Below are 20314 nucleotides of genomic sequence, written 5' to 3' on the forward strand. Positions count from 1 at the left end.
TTTTACCAAAAAAATTTTCAAATGGTCTATGTATAGATTAACTTGCAGTTGCCTACATAGAAAACTTATATATTATTTGGCTTACTGTGTTAAACCTCTAATGTAAGATTATATTTCATAATCAGCGATTATCAAAGCATTTACAATTTTTAAATTCGCTTAGTACGTACGGAATATTCCTAAGGAGTATACTTGTGAAGACCACTTGAGAAACAAATTGAGCTCAGGAAGGAGAGAAATATCAAAACTGGACTTCGTTTTGCGGTCCACAAAAATCGGAATAAGTACAAATTTAACATACATAAAGGCATTACTTAGACAAATACCATCTTTTGTTCTGACTGCTGGACGATTACTGAGAAGAACCGCAAGAAGATCGAAGATTTACTAAAGGACTTTCTAAGACAAGCATCAAGGAGCTTAGCTCGAAACAGAGGGAAAAATGAAGGATGGGAAATAACGCCCAAGAAAGATAACACGATGGATGTAATAGGACATCGACAACTTTTTTGGTTTAAAAACTTAATGAGAATGGGACAGAAAGAATACCCAAAACATATTTAAATATAAACCGGCAAACAGAGGGCGCAGAAAAAGTCTGCTACTTAGATGGATCCAAGAAGTAAAACAAGAGTACAGCTAACAGAAATTTGACCTTTGAAGATATCAAAGTTTTAAACATGACTGCTTGGTTCAGTGACCGTTTTTAAATTAGAATTGAAACAAATGAGCCCTCTGTCACTATTATTTTTAGTCTTACTGACCAGCTTTCAACACTTCTAAGAGTGCCTTCATCAAAATTAAAACAATTAAAATGGCCTATAACATAGTTACAAATTTATAGGAAAAGGCATTTTTATATAAAAAGTGTAAGTACTGACTAACAATAAAAGACAGTAGCAGTACTTACATGTCGCATATAAAATAATTAACAGGCCAGAAGGGATTTACTCACAAAATGTATAAAAAGGAATGCGTGAAGGCGAGCCACTACGGGCTGCTCGTACCTGTACACGCTCCATATTTTTGCCATAGTGTTGCCTAAACACACATCGCCCTATCAAGAGGCTGTACAGTTTCTGTATGGAAGCGACACAACTCGTAAGAACAATTACAATCAGTGGTAGGGAGCTCACTTCCTGTCACATATTTACGTTTGGCACCAAGAGCTGTTGATAAATGCAACATTATCAAAACTACAAAACCAAGAAAGGTGTGCTAATTTTGATAATTCTAACAAATACACCTGCTGGAGGAACATTAGCAACTGAGCATTATGGTAGAGGTGGAAAATACCGCTTAAGCTGTCACGTTCTTTTTATTTTTCAATACTTAAACCACGACCTGTTCCTGGCTCTTACAGAGTGCTCGATACTTTTTGGTGATACACGGCGTCCTCTGCTCGTCCATCGCGGCGCTCGGAGTCCAGGACAGATTTATCACACCTGGTGATGGGCATGTAAGAGGCAAAAACCAGTCGTGGTTTAAGTACTGACAAACAGAAAGAGCCTTACAAATAAAGCTGTATTTTCAACCTCTGCTTTCATAACTGCAGTGAATATGCGCCATATAACCTATGGCCAGATGAGAGGATATTCAGATTTTGGGAAGACAGACGAGTAACAAAAAAATCCACTCAAAATACATTTCATAGAAAAAGGCGAAATGCTTCTGCAACGTAAATAAACATATTGCAGAAAGAAAAGGAATTTGAAATCAAGAAACGAGAATATAGGAGTTCAAGATGTGATAATTACTGTTACGAAACTAAAAATGAGATGGGCTGGCCATATAGAGATGGGAAATGGTGGGAGCTGGTCTAAGGAGAGTCCGTGTTGGATTTCTCATGATAAAGAAAGACCTTAACAACGAGCTAGTGGATGAAGGATTGGTGACAAAAACAAATAACCAGTACAAACTTGGATGCGAAAAGTTGAAGGCTATAATATATTAAAAAACTAAAAACCCGCTTCGATTGGGAAAAAAGCACCTAGTTTTAACCTAGGTTCCGGCGTAGATAACTACACCTTCTTCAAAACAACAATAAAACCCACAAGCGCCTAAGAAGACCTTTGTCAATGATTAAAAGAACACCATAGCTATGCATTTATCAACTAAAAAAAGGAAAACACAAACAGTACATATGTACAAGGTGTTTTCCTTTTTTTCGTTTATAAATGCATAGCTATGGTGTTCTTTTAATCATTGTCAAAGGTCTTCTTAGGCACTTGCGGGTTTTATTGTTGTTCTAAAGAAGGTGTAGTTGTCTACGCCGAGCCGAAACCTAGGTTAACACTAGGTGCCTTTTTCGCTATCGAGATCGAGGCGGGTTTTTAGTTTTTTTAATATATTAACCAACGATTGCTGAAGCGCTGCGATGTTGAAGGTTCTTGAAGGCTAGAAGGTATATTGGAGTCTGGAAGAGGCTATGCTCAGCAGGGTGTAAGTGGATAACGATGATCAAGAAGAAGAAGAAGCTGAAGATCATGGTCGTGGTGGTGATGGTGATGATGCTCATGATCATGAGGATAGCCTTGATGATGATGATGATCATAATCACCATCATCATCATGATCATCACCATTATGGTGGTAAGCGTGATGATGATGAGACATGATGTGCTCATGATGATGATGATCATGATGATATGGTCATGGTGATGAGGCTCGAGATGACGACGATCACGATGATGAGGATCGTGATAGTTGTGGTGGTTAACTTCTACTACTAGCTCTGAAACTGTACCTTACAAAGAAAGCAAAGAGAGGGGAGAGAGGAAGGGAAGGAGCGCCGCGGCTGAGAAGTGGGCGCTCCCCGGGTCCCGTCGCGTGCCCGTGATTGATGCAGCACACCCACACACCGTCTGGGCGCTACTCGCCGGCCTTAAACTGGATTTAGGCGGCCGAGAGGCAAGGCGAGAAGCCCTAAACACTTTGTCCCCGGGCCGCTCCGGACGCTCGTCTATTCAAATTGAGTTGCCGGCCGCTCCTCCAGGACCCAGCAGAGACAAAAGAGCGCCGGGGAGACCCGGGCGAGGGTCGCCTGCCGCTTTTATGGAGCCGGCCTCGGGACAGCCCGCCCACGCAGAACGGACCAGGGGACGCCTTTGTCGCTCTCTAGAATACCTGGCGTCCTAGAGAGTGTGACAATGCTGCCCGCTGCCTCAGCCGCAGTCATTCTCTAATGGTGTCGCTACTGTTAGGCAACTCCGTGCCACAAGAGCACGTCACGAATGGAATACGTGAAACGTCTAAAATGAGGTTCCTCAGGAAAGTGGAAGTTGCACTGCACTAGAACAGAGGAATGAAATCACAACACAACAGCAGGCTCAAACTCTTTAAAAGATAACTTACACACAGGGGTGGAAAAACCACGTGGTTGAAGGCGCAGGCGGCCGAATTTTACGACGAAGGAATTTCCAAGCTCGTCCGTCGCTGTGATAAGTGCATTAATTTAAATGGCAACTATGTAGAAAAGTAGTGATTAAGTGTGGCTTTCATCTGTATATAATAAAAAAATTTCCAATACTTTATTTATTTTTAATTCCAAAACGTAATGTACTTTGTGGATAGCCCTCGTACATCACTAAAGTTGCGCTCTACCGAAACACTTGTTCGCTAGCTTTGGTATAGCACATAAATGACGCAGTAAAAGGTAGGACTACCAGTGGTAAAAGAAACGTAGATAAATATGTGTGAGAGTATCTGAAAGCCGACGACTAGTCTTTGTCTTTTGATTGTTTTGCACATAATTAGAACTACGTAACGTTCAGTATTAGGGCACTGCGTATTTTACATCCTTACAAAATATAAACTGCATTTCATAAGTAATAAAAATTATTGGATTCTGCAACTTCAGCGCCTGTATGTAGCCAAAGCGAAATCACTTTAGACGAAATGCAGTTTACTTGCCCAAACAGAAAAAATCTATACAATTATTGATCTTATTATGCGCTCAATAGAACGTTCTTCATCGTAACCAAAGGCAAGAGTTCCCTGTTATTATTGGAAGGGCGACAGTGGTATATGAATATCAGAAACATGTTTTATACAATTTTTAAGGTGGAATAACAAGTACATCGTTATTGTTCTGCTGATTTTTGTTGTTACGAACTAGTTTTCGGCTTATCAGGCCATCTTCAGGAAACAACTGTTTTATGTAAGCTCGTGAGAAAATTTTATTTTCTTGCCCTTTGCGATATATCGGCATTTTTTAAAAATCTTTCTACAGCAGCTTCCAGTTTCCGTTTACATGTCAACAATTTTCGAATAACACTTGAAATAAACATTGGAAATTTCAGTTTTCCTATGAATACTGTTTACTTGTAAATAACAGACAGGAGGATAACTATGTAGAACAAACAAAAATGTTCCTTTCGTTACGAGTATTTTCAGGGGTTACAATCTTATTTAAATTCTCGTATTCTTACATTTCATTCTTATATCACTTCTTATATTAATACTTATATTTTATTCTTACGCGTATTCTACAGGAAGAACTGGTGCACTCCCTTGGATGATATCGATTGCAGAAACATTCTAAAGACAGAAATTCGGAACACCACAAGCAGCATGCGAAGAAAGGTTTGCCACAGTGATAGTTCTTCGCGTCAACCTTACTCTGAAAAGAAATGTTAACACTGTCGAAGATTTCACGCGTTAGCATAAATATCGCGGCAGTCCAAGCATACCGAAAACTCGCGCTTGCAGTTTATTATGAATCAAGGTAGACTACAGGAATTTCACCGAAAACAATTTCAAATAATTTTCTCATTTATTTATTGAATTTTCTATAAATTAATTCAGCAGACATGCAACCAGCAGACGAATAAGGACAACGTTATTTCAATATAATTCGGAAAACATTCGTGGAGTAATCTTCTGCGGACACGAGTAGATAAATGAAAAACCAAAATAAAATAATCATCGAGATTCGAGGAAGGGGCGTAAACGAGTGATGCAGTGCTTCAACTGAACTTCTGTCTCGCTAAAACTATCGTTTTCTCGCAAACGGTGGCGTATACACAGATAAGCCGAGCCCCATGTTCGCTCAGTTTCTGGGAAATCATGGAACTTGCCGTGTTCTCTTTGTGAGACACCGCGGCACACTGTCTCCCGCGCAAGGATCTGGACTGACGGCCCAGTTGTAACGTGTAGGAAAGTTTAGTAATCACACAGAACAGCTGTGAGTAGCTGAGACTGGCATTTAAATACGCGGTATCCTTCGGAAGACGGGAAGCGCCCCCTCTGTCTGCTGGGTTCCCCTGTAGAAGCTGCCAGGTGCAGCTGCCCGCTGATGGGGGAAGAGCTTCAAGGGCGGCGCACTTTAAGCGAAATCAATTATTTTAATTCGATAGCAGTAGGGAAGGGAAGGGCAGGGAAGGAAAGGAAAGGGAGGAATGAGAGGTTGGGACGGGGGTGGGGGCTGAGAGACTGACCACTCGGGACCCCCCGGGCGGGGGCGGAAGGGGAGAGGGGGGCAGAGTAGGGGAGGTTTCGTGTCCACTTCAAAGGCGGCGACGCGGGGGCGGCCTGGTGCGGCCTGGCCTGGCGCCGTATTCAGCGTCGGTTATTGGCTGCGATCCGCCAGCTGCTGCCGGGCCGGACACACTTATCAAAAGGCAATATCGTCGCGTCGCGACCCCGCGTGTTGCCGTGTCTTCCCCTCCCACGGATCCTTGTTGCGGAGTCGCCGCTCTTGTCGCCCCGAGACGTGACCGGCTGACAATCTCACGCCGCGCCGTCCCCGCTTACGACTCTCCTAACGACAGCCGCCGCCTTAGCCGAAATGTGTCTCACACCGTGGTGATAACGTGACAGTACGTTTTACGAGCTGAATTGCTTGCCGATTTCTTCATTGCAATAACCCCTCCCCCGCTAGCTAGCTACTGAACCAGCATCTACACAAAGTCTTGCCAGTACCCCTACATAACATAAGGAGTCACACACAGAATTTTTCCGGATCGCAATGTGTCGATTAGTGTTTCTATATAAGTGACTTGCTGGCTGATCATCGATCAGAACAAACCGCTAAGGACAGCAACTTGAAATCTGGAGATGGTCTTCATCATACACAGAAGGCGTCGTTTAATAAGGGATTTTTCGAAATTCGACCCTTAAGGTGAATGAAACAGGCTGTGAAAGGTTTTTTTTTAAAATGCGTCATCATTAATGCAATTTTTAAGCTAGACCTACGAAAATCGGTATTTGGTATGGTTTGGGTTGTTTGGGGGAAGAGACCAAACAGCGATGTCATCGGAGTCATCGGATTAGGGAAGGACGGGGAAGGCAGTCAGCCGTGCCCTTTCAAAGGAAGCATCCCGGCATTTGCCTCGAGAGATTTAGGAAAACCACGGAAAACCTAAATCGGAATCGCCGGACGAGGGATTGAACCGTCATCCTCGCGAATGCGAGTCCAGTATGCTAACCACTGCACCACCACTAAAGTAGATAAAAAAGTGGATGAAAGTTTATTTGACAACAAATCATTAATAAAGTAATACTAAAACATTTTAAAGTTACATCGACGAAAATAGGTATTTCACTTCTCAGTGGGAGAAAAAAGTTTCAGCATTTTTGGAAATTCAACCCCTAATGGGGTGAAATAGTGGGTGAAAGTTTTTTCTTGAAAATAAATCGTTATTAAAGAACTACTAAAGCATTCTTAAAACTACGTCTATGATAATTAGTATTGACTTCCGGGGTAGAAATAAATACGTGTTTCAGTGTTTTTGGAAATTCAAGTCCTAAGGGGGTGAAATAGGAGATGAAGAGTTTTATGAAAATATTTCATTATGAGAGCAGAGTCGCTTTTTGTTAGAATCACATTCGGAAAAGGCGATGCTTCTATGGCCTAAATTAGAGGTGTAGCAATTTGTGAACTAAATCGAAGAAAGCTGTTGAACAGTCACAACGACAAATCGACTTTATCAGAACTGAGTAGAAAAAGACATGGAGCTTTAATATAATTAATTTTTCGGTAGACCTAATACTTGTTTATAAAATTATCTTTGTTGTAATTACTACGGAAACTAATAATTATTGGTAACGGAATAGATAGCATCTTTGAATGGGATTTCATGTACAGAAATATGCGGTTGAGATGTGAGAATTCAGTACCGGATGTAATACTGGCGTTAATAACTATGGAACCACTTACCTGATTTGGCTGCTGCTGTTCTGAGCTCGCTAGATGAAATTAATTTAAACCATTAGGACGCTTTAATGATGCATAGACTGATAGCCATGTAGAGGGACATTGCCTCCTTTAGAATGTGTAGATTTACAAGTTAGCAAATGCCGTAACAATATACAAATTCGATTAAAGAAAAACAAAAGAAATTTGTGCACCTCAGTCTTGCGAACGAAGCAGTGGTCTCTAAGCTAGTTCTTTATAAACCGTATCCACCATAAGAATGTGTCTCAACGACAACTGTATTGTGCCGGCACTGTTGTTGACGAGACACAGTGTTCTTGTCCCTGTTTTTACTTTCATCCGATGATGGCTACCGTCGAACCGCGTCGTTTTGAACAATTAAGATACTAATCTAGATAAATTCTGTGTGTAAGTGCTAAAGTAATGGTCTCTGTAAGGATTTCCGATCACACGTAATAGTATAAGGTGGTGGTGGTGGGGGGGGGGGGCGTGGTAATTATATCAGATGGTGGACAGGCTGTCTCCATGTGGCACAATCACAGTCCGGAAATGTCATTTTCCACCATATACGAAGCGAATCTGATGACCTGCCATGTCCTGTGCGTAACCGATTTAGTGCCTTCCACGATCTTTGGTTTAATTCAGTTTCAGGACTGTTGAGGTTGTAGCTCTGGAACCATTGTTGTATGGATTCGTTTGTTTCTTTATTCCAGTAACGCGTCCATTGGTCGTTTTTAAGTTCAGCCAGATATAGTGACAGTTTTTGGGATTTTAGACGCCTGCGGTTTAGTTGTGAGAGATCTTCATCGAATGGTAAGGCCTGGATTTTCAACTTTTTTTTTAATTCTCGTAACAGATCGTCTTCTGTACGCATCTCCGGAGATAGGAAGTTACAGAGCACCGAAGGCAATATGTAAGTGTGGATTTGATGGTACTGGAGATCATTCCCGTAGTGGTGTTCAATTGTCCATCAACAACCGTGGAATGACAACTACTGATCCATACCGGGGCACAATGTTCGGCTAGAGGGTACACTAGAGCAAGCGAAGAGGTTCGCAGTTGCTCCCCAAGCAGTTGCACAAAATGTCTGAGTTAACTTATTTCGAGTTTATATATTTTCTGCAGAGTTCTCAGTGGGTTTTTCGCACGAGAGGCGTTCAATAATAATGCAACACTTTTTTTTGTTAAATCATGTTGGTTTTGTTCAGGATTCCAATACACCATATTATTCCCTACCCTATTTTTCAACATAATTTCCGTTAAATGCATCAGCTTCTCCCCATCTTACTGGGAGGCCTGTATGCCTGCATGCTACCACTCCAGAGGTCGACGTCGGAGCCAATGTCTTGTTGCATCAAACGGCCTCGTAAGGCGCAAGCAATTCCGCGCAAATGATCCTTCGTTGCTCTTTATGGTCTTCTGATAGGCGGCGAGAAACCCAGCAAATACATGGCTTTGAGTACGTGCTTGGTGGACGTGTGTGTCATCAATACCAGCAGAGACATCCAGTTGTGCAGCGAGGTGTTTAATTGTGATCCGCCGGTCACCTCGAATGACAGTTTCCACACATTCCAACACTGTATGCTGCCTATCGGCACGCGGGAGCTCTAACAGGTTTGCGACACATTGTTGTTATTACGGCAGACGCCTCAACCAACGGCTCACCGTGATTTCGTTCACAGCCCCGTAGATATTCTGCAAATGCCCACGAATATTTTCGATACTCTGTTTCCGCCAAAACAAACTCAATGACAACGCTATGCTTGGAACACACCTCCGTTAGAGACGCCATTTTGAAGGCTATGTAGCTACATGTCGCGCCGACAGCTATTGGAACTGCAAGAAGCGGAAATTTTGGCAACCGAAATTAACCAGAAAAACGTGTTTGGCATTTTACTGAACGCCCCTCGTACGTGTTAGTGCGGTCATGACCCATCCACAGATACTTGGGATGTTTGTTACGATGCAAGCTGCACACATATTCTCAAATTTACGAGTTTATCATTATAGGAATACTCACCAGCATGGATGCCCCTGAGGCGCGCGTGCAGCGTGGCGGCGGTGCAGCGGGCCTCTTCCGGCGACCACGACAGCGCCGCTTCCGGAGGCCACAGCGACCGTGGGACCACCCCGTCTGCAACAAGAAAGCACCCAAACTGCACTCGCGGCGCTCACCAAGCACACGCAACATGAACTTCATATCAACAAATGCGCGGCAGTGGAAGATATCATTGCTATGGGGTGTAAGAGCCCACGCGTCACCTTATTGGGGCTCTGTAATAGGAGACGGCGTAGAAACTGCGGTATGTAAGGGACTCGAATGCTTCCTAAGTAACAAAGCCCAGTACTTTGTTCTCGATGGCCAGTGCTCGTCAGAGACAAGCGCATCCTCAGGAGTGGCCCAGAAAAACGTGCACTCCATATAAATAACGATTTGACGGACAGGGTGAGCAGCAATCTGATGACGCTGCGGTGTATGGAAAGGTACCGTCGTTGAGCGACTACAGAATGCTACAACTCGACTTAGACAAAATTTCTAGTTGGTGAGATGAATAAATATAGGGTGAACTCCACCGATGAAAATGTGGAGCTTATTTCACAATATTTTCTGATTATTTTTTTTTTTTTTTCCTCAGCAAAGACCATTACACCCAACAGGAGGTACAAAAGTGCGCTATTAATATAATTCAAATTTACACAGTAGAACAATAAAAGAGAGCGCTCTACAAACATTAGTTCTTAATGTAATATAACACTAAAAGACGAACTCCAGACTGGCAACAGTAGTTAACACAGTGCCAATTTAGTATCAGTGCAATTTTGAATATAAATCAATGATAAGATTGTGAAGTACGAAGGTAAGTTATTACATAAATTTTAAAAAAGGAAGACACAAAATTAGGACCCAGTTTTGGAACCGGGATGGTTGCAGAGGAGAATGACTTCCATGGCAACGTATCACTGAAAGATGAATAATGGCGTCGTTTAGAAAGATCTTAATGCAAAGTAAAAACACGGACGTCCCAGTTTTTGAACCGGGTTGGATGGGGAAGGAAGTCGACCGTGCCCTTTCAAAGGAACCATTCCGGCATTTGCCTGGAGCGATTTAGGGAAATCACGGAAAACCTAAATCAGGATGGCCGGACGCCGGGTTGAACCGTCGTCCTCCCGAATGCGAGTCTAGTGTGCTAACCACTGCGCCACCTCGCTCTATCCATGGGAGAACAAGAAACACTTAGCTTATAGGTCAAAGCTGGATACCGCCGTCTTTTAAATAGTTCGTGAGTAAATAATGCCTCTATACATCGAAGTGGCGAAGTAAACCAGTTACAGTTGTATGGAGTTGGTAGCCTCTCTCAATCAGTCTTTTATAGAAGATTGCCTGCGTGGCTGAGTAGTTGGTACACCCCAATATGACGTGGTTCAGATCCGCTTTCGCCATTGTGTTCCGACTGCAGTGTCCAGAGGCGCCGATATGTCAACCGGTATAGCTGGCCGGGTTAAGACCCTTCCCAGCCTCATGTGGATGAGAGAGGTCACATGACGTCAACTGAGCTTGGCCGAGAAGAGACGTTCGGTCGCCAGGAGGCCGCTATTACGCGACATTCACTGTTCCAGTTATGGTAAGCAGCTTTCTTAACCGTCGAGTTGAAATCCGTACAAGGAATGGGTGTAATTGTCCATCCGTAATGTTTCTTTTAGTTCGGTGGTCAAAAGTTTCATTCTCCAAGATGCCAGACGGAGATTCATTGGAAGAATCCTAAGCAAATGGAGTCCGAAAACAAAGAAAGTAGGTTACAGCACACTTGTTCGCCCACGGCTTGAACACTTCTCACCGGTGTGGGATTCGTACCAGATAAGGTTGATAGAAGAGATAGGGAAGATCCAACGGACAGTAGCGCGCTTCGTTGAAGGATCATTTAGTAATCGCGAAAGCGTTCCGGAGATGATAGATAGACTCCAGCGGAAGACTTTGAAAGAGAGACGCTCAGTAGCTCGGTACGGACTTTTGGTGAAGTTTCGAGAACATACCTTCACCGAGGAGTCAAGCAGTATATTGCTCCCTCCTACGTATATCTCGCGAAGAGATCATGAAAATAAAGTCAGGGAGATTAGAGCCCACACAGAGGCATACCGACAACCTTTCTTTCCACGAACAATACGAGACTGGAACAGAAGGGAAAACCGATAGAGGTACTCAAGGTACGCTCCGCCACACACAGTCAGGTGACTTGCGGAGTATAGATGTAGAAGTAAGCCAATGTCAATGACCATTGTGGGATCACGTATCGGTACCACATCGCGGGCATCATAGCAACGGAATTGAAAGTTTCCATTTTGACGCCATCAGCAGTCGTGTGGCATCTGGCGGACCCAATGGTGAGCACCCGAGCCATGACTCCAGAGGTTCTGCACAAGGAGCGCCGTGTGCGCTGTAATATAAGACGGCCGGCAGCAGTCACTCAGTCGACATGCTCTTGTAGCCTATGTGCTACGACACAATTATTCGTGCTTAGTACAGGGAGCTTCACCAATAGGAAGATAAGGTGAAATACCTCCCTACCATGCTACACAAATGCGGTTCCCCAAGGTTGCCTTAGCTCCAACATTAACAACACAAGCAAATGTTATGGTGAGGTACGCCGACAACAGGGTCTCGCGTATAGTTGACAAAAAATGCAACATGTTATTCGAACTAAATGTGCTAGCAACGTGGACGAAAGCATGGTTTAAGAGTACCATGCTTGTGTAGCCGCTGTGGCGTCTCACTACCGGAACAGTAAGACGGCAGCAGTTGCGTCACGGCACAGCCGGGTTTGGGCAGTAACTGGCCTGTACCTCGCCCCCTGGCTGCGCCGATGTCTCCCGCGGAGGGCCGAGCCGGCAGGCGGCAGCCGGCAGTTACCGGCCGTCATCTGTTGCCGCCGTGTTGATGTCATTTATCAGGCGGCGGCCAGGCGCCGGCATTATTACTTGTCGCCCGGACGCCGACCATTTCCAGTTTACGACACGCCGGACCTCGCTGTAATACTGCCGCATGCGGACCCCATGCCCGCGCGGTAGGAGGGATCAATAAGGGCTCTCGAGTTAAAATACAGCCTCCTGCGGCCATCCGTACATTCGCACCCGCCCCAGGCGAGAAGGGATCGTGCGGAGGACGCACTGGTATAGTGCTGAATACCGCTGCAGTGTGTGGGTCTCCATAAAACCTGCAGACGGAGTGAAGTCAAATGAGCGAAAGACGCGCTGTTGTATTCGGAGGGTAGGACGGGTAACGCATCGCAGGTGTCGAGTTCGTTTCGTTGCCTCAGCCTTTTTTCTGCTTTTCACTGATCTCTATTATTTCTTGGTATTTCGATTTAAATATACTACACCAAAATAGGTAGTTACTGGGGTGGTCGATAAATGTTGTTTTAAGGCTCTTTCAGTATATGCTGGTTACCTGAACTAGATGGCAATTTTTATAACAAACTACCGTCCTTACGAGACGCTACCCATGATCAGTCGTAAACGATAATAACAATAAAACTAGACCAAAAAGTTTGAGATATTCTGGAAGAGCACGGAGTGAGGAGGAAAATACAGAAGGTTGGGGTTATTAGGTGGGTGAGGACGACGAGAGAGGAGGAACAACAGCGGGAGGAGGAGGAGGAGAATGAGCAACGAGAGGAGGATGAGGAACCATAGGAGGAAAAGGAATAAGAGAAGGAGGATGAAAAACAAATGGGGTATCACTATCACAAGGAGTATCAGGAGCAAGAGGAGAAGGGTGAGGAGGTGGAGGCGGAGACAGAGGAGGAGGAAATTGAGAAAGAGGAGATGGAGAAGGATGAGGATCAAGGGGAGTATCAAGGACACGAGGACGATGAGGAACAAGAGAAGGAGGGTGAAAGGGAGTAGAGGTATGAGAGAAAGCAAGGAGGGCGTTGCTGGAGTGTAACTTTTATATTTGAATGCATCACAATTCCAATTTCACATGTTTTTCATCACATCTGGTTTCCGCTGCTAAACCATTAAAACTAAACGAGTCTTGTTGTGAAAAGCATCACTGCCTAGGGCACACTGATGGAATAGCAATAAGTAGCCTGTTTTGTTAAACGCTTACCGAGTGTAGCCGGAACTGGATGCAATGAAAAATTTAATTATGGAAGTGGAGCTGCACTTTATTCAGACTGTTAATAGTGTAGCGTTTACCCTGTGAACTATACGGAGAAAATGCTCAATAAAATTGTTCCTATAACGCCAACACCGAAAGATAGGCTAAACATTAACGCTTATAATTTAGAATTCTGCAACGTGTCTAGTGTTTATTTTCATAACATTCTTTACATTAACAAGTTAATTACCTTTCAATATGTGTGTTCAGGATACTTATGACATACACAGAGTCTTTAAAAGGTTATCACACTGAATCCCTTGTCGATAGAAGGGATATTCACTAAATAACGTGATACCTCACAGGCAGGGAAAGCGATTTTAGATGGCGTCAGAAACTCATATTGCCGACCGGAGTGGCCGTGCGGTTCAAGGCGCTACAGTTTGGAGCCGCGTGACCGCTACGGTCGCAGGTTAGTTAGGTTTAAGTAGTTCTAAGTTCTAGGGGACTGATGACCAAAGCAATTAATTCCCATAGTGGTCAGAGCCATTTGAACCAAACTCATATTCTTGAGTATCCAATAACACTGTCTCCCTGCAGTCCTATTCACTGCAGGAGGATTAACGTCGATTCAGACATGAAAGAAGTGCTAATTAAAAATCGTAATTTAGAATAACTCAGCCTCGTGCATAACGAGAATCTTGTTTAAACAAGTAAGGGTCGTATGGTGCTGCATCCACTGGTAGAAATACAGTCGTTGAATGCACAGTCGTACTAACATTAAGTACTTGGTTGCAAAAAAAAAAAAAAAAAAAAAAAAAAAAAAAAAAAAAAAAAAAAAAATGGTTCAAATGGCTCTGAGCACTATGGGACTCAACTGCTGTGGTCATTAGTCCCCTAGAACTTAGAACTACTTAAACCTAACTAACCTAGGGACATCACACACATCCATGCCCGAGGCAGGATTCGAACCTGCGACCGTAGCAGTCGCACGGTTCCGGACTGCGCGCCTAGAACCGCGAGACCACCGCGGCCGGCACTTGGTTGCAACATCATGCTGTAGAGCACAGGGCAAGGTAGAAAGGATTTTACTGACTTACTTTTGAAGTGTTGTATTTAATCGGCGATGATCAACTGGATAACATTTTCGCTATCGCGCCAGAATTGTTAGACCTTTTAGTGAAAGACTTTATACAATCTATGCATACTGCCTCAGGGAAACACAATAACCATCTCGTGTGTTTCTTAATTACACATGTCACCTCAGGTCACAAAAATGGTATAAGTACCGGTTTCTATTTATTACCAAGTCGTCATCAGACGACGTATCTGAAAATAAAGAAAAACGGAATGGTAAAATACAAGAAAACTAAATAACATACTTTTATCCAAAACCTACACTATGTACTCAAAAGTATCCGGGCACCTGGCTGAAAATGACTTGAAAGTTCGTGGCGCCCTCAATCAATAATGCTGGAATTCAGTATGGTGTTGGCCCACCCTTAGACTTCATGACAGCTTCCATTCTACAGGCATAAGTTCAATCAGATGCTGGAAGGTTTCTTGGGGAATGGCAGCCCATCCTTCACGGATTGCTGCGCTGAGAAGAGGTATCAATGTTGGTTGGTGAGGCCTGGCACTATGTCGGCGTTCCGAAACATCCCAAAGGTGTTCTATAGGATTCCGGTGAGGACTCTGTGCAGGCAGTCTATTACAGGGATATTACTGTCGTATAACCACTTCGCCACAGGCGGTGCATTACGAACAGGTGCTCGACCGCGTTGACAGATGCAATCGCCACCCCCGAACTGGTCTCCAACAGGGGGAAGCAAAAAAGTGCTTCGATCATCAGTGTGGGCTTGTGCTGTGATGGTGCGGCGCAAAACAAAAAGGAGTGCATGAAAAGCACGACCACGCCATAACACCACCGCCTACGAATTTTACCACTCGCTATACTCACACCCTGCCATCAAGCAAAAAAATGGCTGTGAGCACTATGGGACTTAACATCTATGGTCATCAGTCCTCTAGAACTTAGAACTACTTAAACCTAACTAACCTAAGGACATTACACACACCCATGCTCGAGGCAGGATTCGAATCAGCGACCGTAGACCCTTCCATCGGATCGCCACATTGTCTACCATGATTCGTCACTCCACTGTTCAATTTATCCAATGTTTACGCTCCTTACACCAACCGAGGCGTCGTTTGGCACTTACCGGTGTGATGTGTGGCTTATGAGCAGCCGCTCGAGCATGAAATCCAAGTTTTCTCACCTCCCAAATCAAATGGCTCAGAGCACCATGGGACTTAATATCTGAGGTCAGCAGAACTTAGAACTACTTAAACCCAAATAACCGAAAGACATCACACACATGCACGGCCGAGGCTGGATTTGAACCTGCGACCGTATCGGTCGCGCTGTTACGGAATCGCTCGGTCACAGCGCCCGGTGGATTAACATGAACGTCGGGATAGTTACTATGAAAGCACACCGCCCATCCTGTCCCAGACCGAGTGTAGTGACCTCCTCGCTAAATGGACGTGCTTTACACGTAAAGCCCCTTTTTGCAAGACGCAGACACACGCCGCCAAGGCGCAGTTCCCAGCGCGAGGCGAGGCGCCGTACATCACAGTGTAGCAGTGCGGAGTGCATTGACGTCAGAGCGGGGCGCTCCGCCCAGTAGCGGGCGCGGACAGGCTAATTGCTATCCGGACGGCCGCCGTAATTCCGCCGCCGGCTAACTGCGCTTAACGAAGCGTGAGACCGGGGATCCCGAGCCGCATGATTTATCTGCCCCGGTGACGCCTTCCTGGAATACCGTCACCTCCTATCACTCCGCCTAAATGGTAACGAACGGCTCATCCTTTCTGACGCGTCTACTCGATTAGTGAACGTTACGTTTATACAGCGCTCCTCGGCAATAATAGCAATTAGAAGCGATGCGGCGGTCGTCTGGATGTTTAACCTACGGCAACGTTGACGTCAGCAGAGACGGGAACAGCCGAGGTCGGACCCGTTTTCCAGCGTCGCTGAACTATGATAGGCAGACGCGTATCCTCCCTGGGACCGGTTCCTTGCTTTACGACAAGAGGCGTTCATCAATTAATGAACCAATTTTTTCAAGGGAGAGTGGTTTTATTCAGGATGCCATTATACCATGTTAGTCCCTGCTCTTAGGGCTACAAAACCCTACATGCGATGGCCTTACGACGTGTGGTGTGCGTACTGTAAGACCTTCGGTACACACACCATTTATTTGACTTGTCGCTCTAACGAAGTAGTCGAGTGTCAGCAATATGTCTCTTGATCTTGTCGTGGCGTGTTTATCTTCTGCCGTTAGGTCAGACGATAGAAATGCCACTTGCACGCTTAGAGTAGCAGACTGACGGTGACCAACTTTAAACAGAACTTGATTAATTTTCACACACATTTATTAAAATAATAAAAAGCATAGACATTACGTAACTTGATTCTGGATGCTGTTTACAATTGACAACCTGAAGTTCCTTTGGTCTTGGTACGTTAATCTTATTCTCACATATCTCTGATACTTGACAAAGTGTCTATACATTTCTCTTCATGGCTATGTACAGGAATATGATAATCTTATTAGGCGCAGACTGAAACTTGACTGTACACTGGTACAGACAATTGCAGACTCGTACAGACTGACTAATCAGGTATCACTGCGCGAGTGTGATCGGCGAGGAGAAAAGATTCTACGTTAGCAGCAATCTCATTGGCTGTGTTACATATTAATACGCAGATCGGCGGAAGCAGAATTTGGTCCGTCTCTAAGGCAGCGCCATCTCGTAGTGCGGAGACGGACGAGCGCTGCGCCTGCGCTGTTGTGCTTAGCGGGGCGCGCTCTAGTGGGAAAGTTGTGTACGCGCTGACTACGCGGAACTATGTACACAACACGGCGCCTTACCAGGAGGCTTGTACGTCCGCTTGGGACCACGCTAGTGCTCGACCTCTTGCTGCCTCAATAATCTCCCGACCATAATCGTACCGCTTCCAGCGGCGCATCCTATGAGATGGGGTCTGTATGATGGAGGAGGAAGAACAGTCCAACGAAGTGTTTTGAGCTCCACTCTGGTGCACAGTATTATGTGAAGCCTTGCGATGTCATGGAGAAATCCGTTTGCTTTTCTGTGGCGACGAACACGCTGAAGTCCAACACTGCTGGAGTTAGAAATGTATGCGGTCGGCCGGGACGCGGGAGATCGGACAGGTTTGCGTGACCATGTGATTACGCGGCCGCCTCGCCCAACGACTCACGAGACAACACTCATCCGGCCCAACGGCTTTCTCCCATTGCTCTATAATCCAGATTTTATGGTTTCAGCACCACGTTTTTCTCCGTTACGGTCATTTGCATCACTGATGTATGGATTTGTAATTGCAGTTCGCCCGGCAGTTCCCTGCTTATGGAGCTCCCTTAGGGCTTTTTGCTGCTGACGGCGTTCACAAGTGCGTTATTACCCATCCTACCCCGACAGGGCTGTTGTCTAGACTGGCTGGAGCTGGTCTAAATATCCACTTCACATCTAGCAGTTATTGACGAAACTGGATGGAGCTGCTGTCTAGCGCTCAATCAATGAGAACTCAGACTGTTTAAATAAACAGTATACCACACTGTGTACAAAACGGCAGCTCAGCTCAGACTGATACTTTTCCCGCTAATATCTGGATGGGGATGGGAGGGGGTATGAGGTGAGACGAGGGGAGTCGCGATGTTGTGATCCCTTCGTGCTTTTTGCCACTGACAGTGTTCGCAAGTGCGGAATTCAGTTCTGCAGCGTCGCTGCAGCTGTCAAAATCGTCTTCAATGACCGTCCGTCATTATCACTCAGCACACACTTATGTCGGCGTTCCTATATAGCGAATGAGGTTCCTCCGTTTCCCCTATATGCGATGAAAATCCTCGATACGACATTTCTTGGAACAACGTACACTTCGGGGCCATTGGACATAGAAGCATCCACCATAACAATACGAACAATTCTCCCACTTTGAAATCATGCAGCTCCCATATAATGCGCTCACAGTTACACAGAATACTATTCTGACCACGGCTGACACTTGCAACGTACTGAGAACATTGCGCAGCTGTCCTTCTCGATCAAATACAACGTGTAGCATTTGCATTTATTTTCAAACATGCATTTATGTATGTGTTCCCATACTTCTGTCCAACCCGTCTTCAAAAATGGTTCAAATGGCTCTGAGCACTATGTGACATAGCATCTGAGGACATCAGTCCCCTAGAACGTAGAACTACTTGAACCTAGCTAACCTAAGGACATCACATACATCCATGCCCGAGGCAGGATTCGAACGTGCGACCGTAGCAGTCGCGCGGTTCCGGACTGACGCGCCTAGAACCGCTCGGCCACCACCGCCGGCCCCAACCCATGTGCTTCACAGTTACGCAAGGAGAATTCCCTAGACGTAGCTTTAAGTAAAGAACATCCTAGCAGCCTGAGATCCACATTGTGCCGCTCACATGGTATGCTGGAAGCCCGTGGCGGAGCAGAACAGCCGGGCGGCAGAGGCTGCGATCATTTTTTAGGGGTTGGGGTGTAGGGGGTGGCCGGCATTATCAGCGGCGGCAGGCGGCGCCTGCCATCTCGCCCTCCGCGAGGGAGGGTCAGCCGAGGGGCAAGTGCGTATTTCATGTGCCGCTGCACCGCGCCGCTCCCCCAAATTAAAATGGCTGTTGCTGCAGTAAATGGCTGTAGCGCCTTGTTTGACATGTCCCGCTACCTCCTAATGGTTTATTCACCTCCCCTCCTCCTCTCTCCTTTGTATTTACCCACTTCCTTTTTTTTAAATTCCAGAGGGAGGTTCAGAGGCTGACCAGGGTAGCGTGGGGGGTCGACCACGAGGGTCGCAAGACGAGCAGCGGCGGATGTGTGTACATTCCGCAGGCACTCCATGCTCTCCCCCGCGTGCCTGTAAAATGCCTCTCTGAGTTCCCCTTTCAAGCCTGACCACACCACTATACCAGCAAAAGCCCCTCTTCGCAGAAGGACTCATGTGGATGGCAATCTATAGTGTACTAGAGTCTACCAAATATTATATCTCTATCTTAGCGTTATTTATGTCTAAAGCCTCAGACTCCGTGAAAAAATTCCGATGAAGCTGACATGCTAACGCCTCGTGGTCGTGCGGTAGCGTTCTCGCTTCCCACGCCCGAGTTCCCGGGTTCGATTCCCGGCGGGGTCAGAGATTTTCTCTGCCTCGTGATGGCTGGGTGTTGTGTGCTGTCTTTAGGTTAGTTAGGTTTAAGTAGTTCTAAGTTCTAGGGGACTGATGACCATAGATGTTAAGTCCCATAGTGCTCAGAGCCTGACATGCTAACGCGGAAGCCTCGAGAGTAAAGCGACGACACAGCGCGGATAAACAGTCACAAAAGTATCTGGAAATTGTATTCTCCCTAAATTAATTTCAAAATGCGGCGGTTTCTACTGGTAGGCTGTTCCCTCCACATTTCTCAATCTACTTTTAACTGCGGATGTGCACACATGGCCAATTTTTCGCCCGGTCCACTTTACATGACTGTTAATGGAAGTTAGGAGTAATGTATTCGCAATTACGAATATTATCAGACTCGAACCAGTATTTATCGCTTTACGTGAGCGGCCGTCTTAACCGCCATCCCCATCTTTTTTTTGGGTGGGGGGGGGGGGGGGGGGGGGGAGCTATGGAACTTGGCAACAGAGAGGGCTGGCCATTGAGTCGCCATGCTCACGGGCCAGAACAGCCATCGAAGGGGGATATATCAACGGCTCTTCTTTGTCTTTGTTTATTTGTTTTCTTTTAATTACAAAATAAATACCATACTAAATAGACGAAGAAAACTTTACAACAGGTGAGCACAGAGAACTGTCCCCTGTGTACTCAGGTTGTGGATGATTGTCATCTCTCTCTTCTCGCAACTGGTCCACCCTACCTCGCCGGAAGGTCCATGAACAATGAACCCAAATAGTTGGAGAAACAGGACCGGAATTTCTCCCGGCATTGTAAGTCCGTGTGTTGTCCAGCAGGAA

General features: G+C 45.4%; 1 protein-coding gene across 1 annotated transcript in view; it reads right to left on the reverse strand.

The window, feature by feature from the left end:
- LOC126278787 (POU domain, class 2, transcription factor 1-like) overlaps positions 1 to 20314 on the reverse strand; it is a 545915-nt gene that overhangs the window by 146787 nt on the left and 378814 nt on the right. Inside the window, exon 4 of the mRNA XM_049979063.1 lies at positions 9176 to 9289. Within this exon, the coding sequence (XP_049835020.1) occupies positions 9176 to 9289 (114 nt within the window). The remainder of the gene's footprint in view (positions 1 to 9175; positions 9290 to 20314) is intronic.

Source organism: Schistocerca gregaria, chromosome 6 (genome assembly GCF_023897955.1).
Source record: "Schistocerca gregaria isolate iqSchGreg1 chromosome 6, iqSchGreg1.2, whole genome shotgun sequence".
Taxonomy (NCBI): Eukaryota; Metazoa; Arthropoda; class Insecta; order Orthoptera; family Acrididae; genus Schistocerca; species Schistocerca gregaria.